Source organism: Gossypium hirsutum, chromosome D06, assembly GCF_007990345.1.
Source record: "Gossypium hirsutum isolate 1008001.06 chromosome D06, Gossypium_hirsutum_v2.1, whole genome shotgun sequence".
NCBI lineage: Eukaryota > Viridiplantae > Streptophyta > Magnoliopsida > Malvales > Malvaceae > Gossypium > Gossypium hirsutum.
This window is the reverse complement of record NC_053442.1, coordinates 23,188,910-23,199,109: the sequence shown is the minus strand read 5'-3', so window position 1 is coordinate 23,199,109 and position 10,200 is coordinate 23,188,910. Positions and strand designations below refer to the sequence as shown.

General features: G+C 35.2%; 1 protein-coding gene across 1 annotated transcript; it reads left to right on the top strand.

The window, feature by feature from the left end:
• The first annotated feature begins 242 nt into the window (after window positions 1–242).
• On the top strand, window positions 243–2,835 carry LOC107900350 (TSET complex member tstD). The gene is made up of 5 exons (XM_016825979.2): window positions 243–453; window positions 602–715; window positions 2,006–2,085; window positions 2,224–2,348; window positions 2,435–2,835. Exons 1-5 carry the CDS (start codon window positions 401–403, stop codon window positions 2,510–2,512), a joined length of 450 nt encoding a protein of 149 aa, XP_016681468.1. The 5' UTR covers window positions 243–400; the 3' UTR covers window positions 2,513–2,835.
• Window positions 2,836–10,200: the final 7,365 nt, after the last annotated feature.

Genomic DNA, 10,200 nt, shown 5'->3' with positions numbered 1-10,200 from the left:
TGAAAATTTACATTATTATCTCTTAGTATGATAATGATCTTATGTATATGCTATGCCTTAAAAATTTGGTTCTTTTTACAATTGAAGTTCATCCAAGCAAAGCCCATCTTTCTATAATAACCTCAAAAATATATTTTAAATTTATGCAATTTATTAGGACCTTTATCGGGAAAGAACCTGTTTGAATTGGTCTAACACTGTATTCCTCACATTTTCTAGGGTTATTAGCTAACGATGATGAGTAAAATTATTTCTATAGAGGTGGTTTTCTAGGCATATCAAAAAAAAAATTTAACTCATTCTTTGTGTTATTGCATATTTAATTCAACATAATAACAGTGGTAAAACCAAAAGAAAAAAAATTATATTCAAACACACATTTACATCGACAAACCAGATCATGTTGCTGGCAATACTCATCTCTAACTTTGCTGGAAACATTCTCCTAGAGAGGTACCTTCAAATGTGTTTATATGTATGTTTGTTTGTTTACTTTCTAGTGCGAGAATATATATATAACTCTAAAGAAATTACATTGAAATTCTGGGTTTTTTTTTTCCTTTGTACTTTGATTTGATAATGCATATTTTTGGTACCGCAGGTTCAATGGAGTTCCATCTGAGGAAAGATTACACTGGAGAACTTTCTTGGTTAAATTGGGAGCTGATAATCTCAAGGGTGCAAGAAATGAAGAGCTTTTTGTTTCTTCACAAAAGTATGTTAAAAAGAAATTTTCCCATAATTTTTGTTTGATTAGTTCCATTATCAAGCTGGTGTAGTGAAAAAACTTACGTGGGTTCAAATTATTGATGTTATGTTAATTGTGTTTGCAACTCATTCCCTTTTGTTATTGCATTTACTTGTACCTAAAAAAGAAAATTCAATTATCATAAGATAATCTTGCATTTGATTAAGCAAACTCATCTCATTATCAGATTGTTTGAAACATGAAATTGAAATATTTATTGTCACATTAATGATAAAGTGAGATAAGGGTAGACAATAGCCAATAGCCAATAGCCAAGGCCAATAACAAATGGGAGGGTAAATGGCTACACCTTTTTTTCCTTTCTTTTTCATCTTCTTAATACTGACATTAGTTGCTTTAGTCCTCCCTCATAAAAGACAAAAAGCTTTATTTGGTATGCACATTAATTTGTTTTTGTTGAAAAAACTAAGATATTAGTTTAGTTTTTGGTAAACACAAGAATTTGAATTTTTTATGTTTGTTAATTTATTGTGTATAAATTACTAAATCGTAGATTTTTGTTGTGTCTTGTATATAAAATGATAAACTGTTGAGTTCTAAATTTGTAATTTAACGACAAAGTCTAATTATGTTATCAAAATTAGACTAAATTCTCAATTTTTTGTAAAGTATAATGACTAAATTTTAACAAATTAAAATAGAGAAATTAAATTATTGATGTTCATAAAGTGGAGGATGACATTCACAGTGAAACTAATTCTTGACTTCCTACCTAGTTAACTATAAGGCCTACATCTTTAATTACTATAAGTTGCTAAAAAGTTTTGGTCTTAAAAAGTGAACATAGTCAAGTATATAATGTATATAGGGTTAATATAATTTTTAGTCCCTAAATTTAGTAATTAGGTATATTTTGATACTTGTATTTTTTTTTGTCCATTTTGATTTTGAACTTACTAATTAGGTTCATTTTGATACTTGAACATGATAAATATAAAAGTTTAATGATTTGACATTCTAAGATTGTGTCACACCTAAAAAAAATTAAGTGATAATGTGCACAATCTTAGAATGTCACGCCAACATATTTTGATATAATCTAAATTCAATTACAAGTATGAACTTAGTTGTCAAATTTAAGAATCGAAGTGGACAAAAAAATGCAAGTATTAAAATAGGCCTAATTACCAAATTCAATGAATAAAAGTTATATTTAGCCATATATATGTTCAATTATGGATGATTGAACCCCTTTTTATAAACATTGACTTTTGCTTATTGGTTTGACTTTATCAGGTCAGTTTACATTGTTTACACAGTGCTGGGAGGTGTCTGTATATACATTGTCGGCAAGGATGAGTATGATGAACTTGCTCGTAAGGGCTTTTTGTCCTCTTAGTGCATGTAAACTCTGTACAGTAGACCAAAGAAAAAGAGATAAATTCTACTAAAAAATAGATTAAGAAAAATATGTTAAATGATGAACTAATTATGGGTTTTGAATGTTGGTGTAGTGACTGAGGTGATGTTTGTAATAACCTCTTCAATAAAGGATGCCTGTGGGAAATCTCCAAGTGAACGGTTGTTTCTTGATAAATATGGAAAGATCTGTTTATGTCTTGATGAAATTGTTTGGAAGGTATGGGATTTTTTTAGTCTGTTTGGTTTCATTTTTAACCAATGTTTGGTTCTGAAACACGTTTTTTTAATAATGTTGCTGTCAAGGGAATCCTGGAAAACACAGAGAAAGATAGAATCAAAAGGCTGATAGGATTAAAGCCTCCAAATCCAACAGAGATTTGATCAGTTCTTGTCTCCGGTTGAAGGCTATGGTTCTTGACATTCCCCCTTCTCTTAGAAGATGGGACAATAAACTTTCTGCAAATGGGATATTTGAATGCTTTGATCTTTCCATTTGTTAAAAGCTTTGTTTTTGATCAAATTAAATTTTTTTTAAAACAATTTTTTGGTCAAAGTTGTCACCTTCGGAATAAAGAAAAATATGGAGTGGTGAAATCAAGAAAAGATTGTATACTAGTTTAGTATTTGAAAAGCACCTAGCAGTCAGCTTCGAAATCAAGAGCAAATTATATGCTAGTCAATATACTTAATTCCTTATGAATGCATTACAGTTGCGATTGAAAAGTGTTGTATGCTTAGTTCCTTATAAAAGGCTAATTTAGCAATACTGTTGCAGTTCAAAATTGATGTTGAAAAGCATTTAGCTGTCAATTTCTTTGTTTGGTTCCAAAAGTAAAACGTGTTTTGGATGGCAAAAGCCTTTGTTTAACATTGCTTTTGCTGCCAAAAAGTGCTATTGGATAGCCAAAAGGCAATGCTATGGTTCAAATCCCTTTGTTATCATACCAGAAGAAAAGGAATATTTGATGTAAATACTTTTACGGTAAATGTCTCCAAAAGCTTCAATTGAAAGCAGTAAACTGCATAGTCTTAGTGGTAGTTCAGGTCAGAGGACTCTCTATTCAGGCCAGCACGGCCATATATTTATGGTTCATAGCTTAGTTTTCTTAAACGTAAAAGGCTAAGCTTCAACTTCAAAGGTGTTGGAACATTGGCATTAAAACAAAAGCAAAAACAGCAAAACAAAAGCAATGAAATCGAAGCAAAAAGGAAAGAAAAATAGTAGCTAAAGATTGTAACTGAAGAACTACTTTTTTTCATTTAAAAATTGAAAATATACATAAGTTACAAGCTTAACTTGACAGTTACCTAATGGCTTAACTGCTCCCACTAATACATGACTAATTAATAACTTGAATTACACACAAAAGGAGCTGACATAACAGCCATTACATCAAAGATCAATCCTACCAACTTACTTGCATAAGTCACAAGTAAACTAAGCAAAATTACATTGAAACAAAATGGACCAAGCTACTGTTGCATTCGGTTCAGCTTCAATGCTGCACTTCAAGCTGCTTTGCTGTTGTCGATCTTGTTGTGAGCTAGATGTTGGTTCCATGTTGCATTGCAGGCCAAAGTTTAACACTCCTTCTTGGACTGTATGCAACAAACACCAATTGCCCTTCTCAAAATTTCAAATCTGGTAGCTCCCAATGGCTTGGTCAATATATCAACCAATTGAGCTTTTGAGCTACAATGAACAAAGCTGACTTCCTTCGATTGTTCAGCTTCTCGAACAAAATGGAATTTAATCTTAAAGTGTTTTGTCTTACCATGAAACACAGGGTTCTTAGCTATGACAACTGCAGATTGATTGTCTACCCAAATCTCAGTTGCATCAGCTTGATCTTCATTGAGATCATGTAGGAGCTTCCTGAGCCATATAGCCTGATTAACAGCTGCAGCAACTGCAATATACTCCACTTCAGCTGTGGATTGAGTAACAATTTGTTGCTTCTTTGAACTCTAGCAAAAAATATTTGATCCAAGTGTAAAAAAGTAACCAGATGTGCTCTTCATGTCATCAACAGAACCAGCCCAATCACTATCTGAATATCCTGCTAGCTTGAGCTCCCTTGCTTTCTCAAACTTAACTCCATAATTTAAGGTTCCTTTAACATATCTAAAGATCCTTTTTGCTGCTTTGAAATGAACCACATCACAGCAATGCATAAACCTTGATAAAAGACTAACACCAAACATGATATCTGGTATAGTTGCTGTTAGATAGAGCAGACAGCCTACCAAGCTTCGATATTGCTTCTCATCAACCCTTTCCTGATCTCCACTACTGGTCAGCTTCTCCCCTTGAGCCACAGGTGTGCTAACTGTTTTGCAGTTCTGCATACAGAATTTATTGAGAATTTTCAAGGCAAAAGCATGTTGGTTGATGAATATGCCTTGATCAGATTAATGCACTTCCATGCCAAGGAAGTATGTCATGACTCCCAAGCCTGTCATTTCAAACACTTCCTGCATTTGAACTTTGAATTCATCAATGAGCTCACTCTTGCTTCCAGTCACGAGCAAATCATCCACATAGAGAGAAACAATCAACAATGTCTCACATTCCGACCACTTCACATAAAGTGTAACTTCACTGACACTTTTTTCAAACCCAAGCCTTGACAAGTATGTGTCAACCCTGTCATACCAGGCCCTTGGTGCCTGCTTTAGGCCATAAAGTGCCTTTCTCATTCTATACACTTTGTCTTCCTCTCCTGCAGCTTTGAATCCTTCAGGTTGCTCGATGAAAATCTCTTCCTTGAGGAAACCATTCAGAAATGTTGACTTGACATCTAACTGGTGAATTTTCCATTGCTTTTGAGCAGCTAAAGCAAACAGAAGTTTGATTGTGTCCAACCTTGCCACTAGAGCAAATGTCTCCATGAAATCGATCCCATACTACTGACTATAGCCTTTCACCACAAGCCTTGCCTTGTGTTTTTTCAATGAGCCATCAGCATTGTATTTGGCCCTAAACACCCACTTAACACCAATGACCTTCTTGTGATCAGACCTGTTCACCAATTCCCAAGTCTGATTTTTATTAATCATCTCCAATTTTTCTTCTATTGCCTTCTTCCAGTACTTATCTCTGGCAACTTCTTCATAGTCAGTGGGCTCAACTACTGCAACATTGCACCTTTGGTAAATGTCAGCAATGGTTCTGGTACCTCTTACAGGAGCATCATCAACAACTTCATTATTTGGTTCCTCTTCTGTAGGTTCAATAACGAAGTCCAACTAATCCTCTTCAATTAAACCTGCTTCAGCACCATTCCAGCTCCAAACCTTCTCTTCATCAAATCTCACATCCCTGCTCACCAGAATTTTCTTTGTTGAAGGATCAAACACCCTATAGCCCTTCTTAGTGCTACTATAGCCAACAAAGATCCCTGAAATAGCCCTGTTTTTAATCTTGGTTCTCTTTTCAACTAGAATGTGGGCATAACAGACACAACCAAACACTTTTAAGTGTGATACCACTAGTTTGAGTCCATGCCATGCTTCAAAAGGAGTCTTGTCCTTGACAGCTCAAGTTGGCAACTTATTGAGCAAATACACTGAGGTATTGACACCCTCAGCCCAAAATATACTTGGAAGTTTGCTTTGAAATAGCAAACACCTAGTCATATTCATCATTGTCCTGTTCTTCGTCTCACATACCTCATTTCGTTGAGGAGTATACACTATAGTTAACTGATGATACATCCCAGCCTGCTCACATAGCTTTTGAAATCTTTCAGACAAGTATTCAGTACCATTATCTGTCCTCAAAGCTTTAATCTTGCAGCCTGCTTGATTCTTAACTAAGGCTTTGAATTTTCCAAAAGCCTCAAACACTTCTGACTTATGTTTTAAAAAGTAAACCCAGCAAAATATGGTCAAATCATCTATAAACAGTACAAAGTACTTACTTCCATTTAGTGAAGGGGTCTTCATTGGTCCACAACATCAAAATGTACCAATTCGAGCTTCTCTCGAGCTCTCCATGCATTGTTTGCTAGAAAAGGAAATCTAGCTTGCTTACCAAGCTGACAAACTTCACAAACAGTATCACTGACTTCAACCTTGGACATGTCATCAACCAAGTTCAGCCTGTGCAGTAGATCGAGTGATCTGAAGTTGGCATGTCCTAATCTCCTATGCCAAAGACCAGTGCTATCAACAAGACTGGTGTAAGCCTTTCTCTCAATTTGACTCACATCTAACATGAAGGACCTATCAATCAGAGCTACTGTGACTAACTCATGACCAAGTGAGTATTCAACAATGCAAGAACCATTTCTAAAGACCAAAGTGTATTATTTTTCCACTAACTGACCAACACTAAGTAGGTCCTGGTCTATGTCAGGCACAAAAAGCACATCAGAAATTATTTTGTTACCTGAACAAGTGTTGATCATCACATTGCCTTTTCCTTTGGCTTCAATCAGGTTCCCATCTCCAATCCTGATTTTTGAAGCAAAAGTTTTGTCAAGACCTTTAAACAGCTTCTCATCAGATACCATGTGGTGTAAGCAGCCACTGTCCACTAACCAATCACTTCTGACTTTACTTGTGCTAACAAAACAGGAAGCTGCAAAAACATGCTCCTCCTAAGCTTGAAGGTCCTCAGCAGCTCGAGCTTGTTGATGAGTAGCTTCATTTCCTTTGCCTTTACACATTTTCTCAACATGACCAAACTGTTTACATCTTTTGCATTGAATGTCTGGCCTATACCAACAATATCTTTCTGAATGTGTGGTCTTCTTACAGTGAATGCATGGTGGAAATACTCTTTTGCCTTCTTCTTTCCTTGGTTTTTCCCTTCTGTTGTGCCAAGGCTTCTTGCCTTTTTTATTTGAACTTGAGCCTTCATTGGCCCTTGCCTGGAAAGCACCATCAGTATGATCTTCCTGCCTATTTGCTCTCTTTTGCTCAAGTACATACAAAGAGTTGATCAATTCAGACAGTGAAATGGCTGACAAATCTCTCGATTCCTCAAGTGATGAAATCTTTGACTCGAATTTCTCAGGGAGAGTAGTGATGACTTTTTCAACAACTCTACTCTCACTGAAGTCCACTCCAAGGAGCCTTATGCTGTTGACAATGGCCATGATTTTGTCTGAGTACTGCTTAATGGTCTCAGACTCTTTCATCTTTAAATTCTCAAAGTCTCTCCTGAGATTGATCACTTGCTGCTGCCTTGTTTTGTCTGACCCCATGAACTCCTCCTTCAACTTCTCTCATGCCTGCTTAGGTGAATCGCTGGCCATTATCCTAGTGAAGATTACATCTGATACTCCATTCTGCAAGCAGGACATTGCTTTATGCTTCTTGGAGCATTCTTCACTATGTTGCCTCATCTGAGCAATAGTGGGATTGGCCCTCAATAGAGGTGGTTCTGTGTCGTTTTCAATCACATTCCACAGATCGTGCACCTGAAGGTAAGTTTTCATCTTGACTACCCAAATGTGGTAGTTCTCTCCAGTAAACACAGGTGGTGGAGGTGGTGTGAAACTCATCCTACAGAACCAAGTTCAAATGCTTCGATTTCTCTTTTTTAAGCTTTGTTTTGACTGAAAAACACGACCAACAATAGAGGCCCTCAAAGATGACAAGCTCTGATTACCATTTGTTGGAACATTGGCATTAAAACAAAGCAAAAACAGCAAAAAAAAAGCAATGAAGTCGAAGCAAAAAGGAAAGAAAAACAGCAGCTAAAGATTGTAACTGAAGAACTACTTTTTTTCATTCAAAAATTGAAAATACACATAAGTTACAAGCTTAACTTGACAGTTACCTAATGGCTTAACTGCTCCCACTAATACATGACTAATTAATAACTTGAATTACACACAAAAGGAGATGACATAACAGCCATTACATCAAAGTTCAATCCTACCAACTTACTTGCATAAGTCACAAGTAAACTAAGCAAAATTACATTGAAACAAAATGGACCAAGCTACTGTTGCATTCGGTTCAGCTTCAATGCTGCACTTCAAGCTGCTTTGCTATTGCTGATCTTGTTGTGAGCTAGCTGCTGGTTCCATGTTGCATTGTAGGCCAAAGTTTAACAAAAGGCTTCAAAACATTAAATATTTACCTTACAATCTACCTATGAGCTAAGTTTGAATGTGGATCACCATCAGCTTGTCCATGTTGTTAGCATGGGGAAAAACATAGTGAATATAGCCTGTAAGGACCATTTTAACAAAAGATTCATCTCATACAAGACAAACCAAACTTGTTCTGCATTGGACCATCTATGCCTAGATTCAAGAACTCATCTAACACCATATACGCAATAAATGCAGTCAAGAGTTGAGAGGCCAAAAATATCTACCATGCATATAATACAATAAGGGAGAAATTTCAGCAACATAATTCCTAACAAGCATGGAAATCAATTTTAAAGAATAAAATAGGTCATATAGCTAGCAGTAGAAATGAAGTAACATAAGAAATCAACATTACAATTTATGTTTCAACAAATTGTACTGGACAAAAGGGTCCGAATGCCACTCGTACTCAATCAGCTAGGTAGCTCACAAGAGAGTCAAGTTAACGTTTCCCATTCTCCGACGCCTTACTTTTTATTGTAGCAAGCTATTCCATTCCAGCGTTGCATAGGTTGATGAGAAGCAGTGCCCCATCATCCTGGCACCACATTGAGCAACATTTGGGTTTCAAAAACTTCTCCATCCAGCCTCTTCTAGGCATTATAAACTGGACGCTATGTTGACATTCTCTTGATTGGTGTGTCTCAGCAGGTTAAAGACAAAGTCCACTGATAACTGATATATGCCTTGGTTGGTGTGCATTACAGCATTGACCAGAAACTGAACCCTTTGGTTCTGATGACTATAATGCAAGGGATTCGGCATGGACGCCCCCGGAATTAGGCTCATCGCTGATCCGAAGTGGCAATCTAAGGTAGTCCACTCCACTGCCACTCTTTGTTGGCATTTGAACCATAAGCAGCATAAATTATGACTGTATGTATTACATCCACCGATAGCTCCATCAAGGGTGAAATCTGTGGTTAAGATCCACTAATCATCATCGTCTTCAGCAGTTCTATACCAGACCCAAGGTGAGCTTGAAGTCCCATTTTATCCTCAGTTGTATCTCTGAGAAACAAAATTTGCACCATTGTTCCAATCTCCAGTGAGACATGAGCTAAATTAATAGGTGTGGTAGTCCTCCTCCGATGATTCAAGTAGTAAGGATCTTCAAGCCCCAATCTAAACCTTCAATGGCTCATTATCCAAAACACTAACTTGTCTCACCATTCCATGATCTCCTTTTCACGTCCTTCTCAACTCCATATATTTCAGGAATTTAAGCATTTTCCCTCTAACACTCAACATAATCATGAAAAAACTTGATTCTAAGAAAATAACGCTATGATTAACTTTGCATGAAAACTTCTGCAATATTTATTCTTTACATCTGCACTTTATCTCAAATTAAACTTTGAGATTATGTGAAGAAATGGAGAAAAGTTATCAATTTTCGAGATTAACATAAATAAAAAAAATTTTAAAGATGAAAGCGAAAAAATTGTCAAATTCAGTCACTAATTATTATTTTATCAAAAAAAAAACCTGTAAAAGTAATAAAGGTGATTTTTACTTTATTTTTTTAAGAAGTAAATCTTGTTTCTTTTTTGTCCAATTAAATTAACATTCAATGACACTAAATTTAGAAAAAAAAATTAGGTTAACTAGATTGGGTGTTAAAATTTTAAGTTAATTAAATTAAATGGTACACTGTTGGTAGAAGATTTTATTAAAATTTATGTAAGAATTATATGAAGTTTAAATCAAATTGGTAAAGCTAAAATTTAAAAAAAAATCATGTTGCCTTAGGTTTGAAAAACACGTGTAAATTTTATTAATTTTATAAATATTTAGAAAAAGAAACTGACAAGTAAAATAACATTTTTTTACTATTTTCAATAATATAACTTACTCTGTAAAATGTTTTTTAATTGTTTTTGATGTTTTACAAAGCAGATTGACTATCAATTGATTTAGTCATAATCAAATAATAATTAAATAAAAAATTTATAA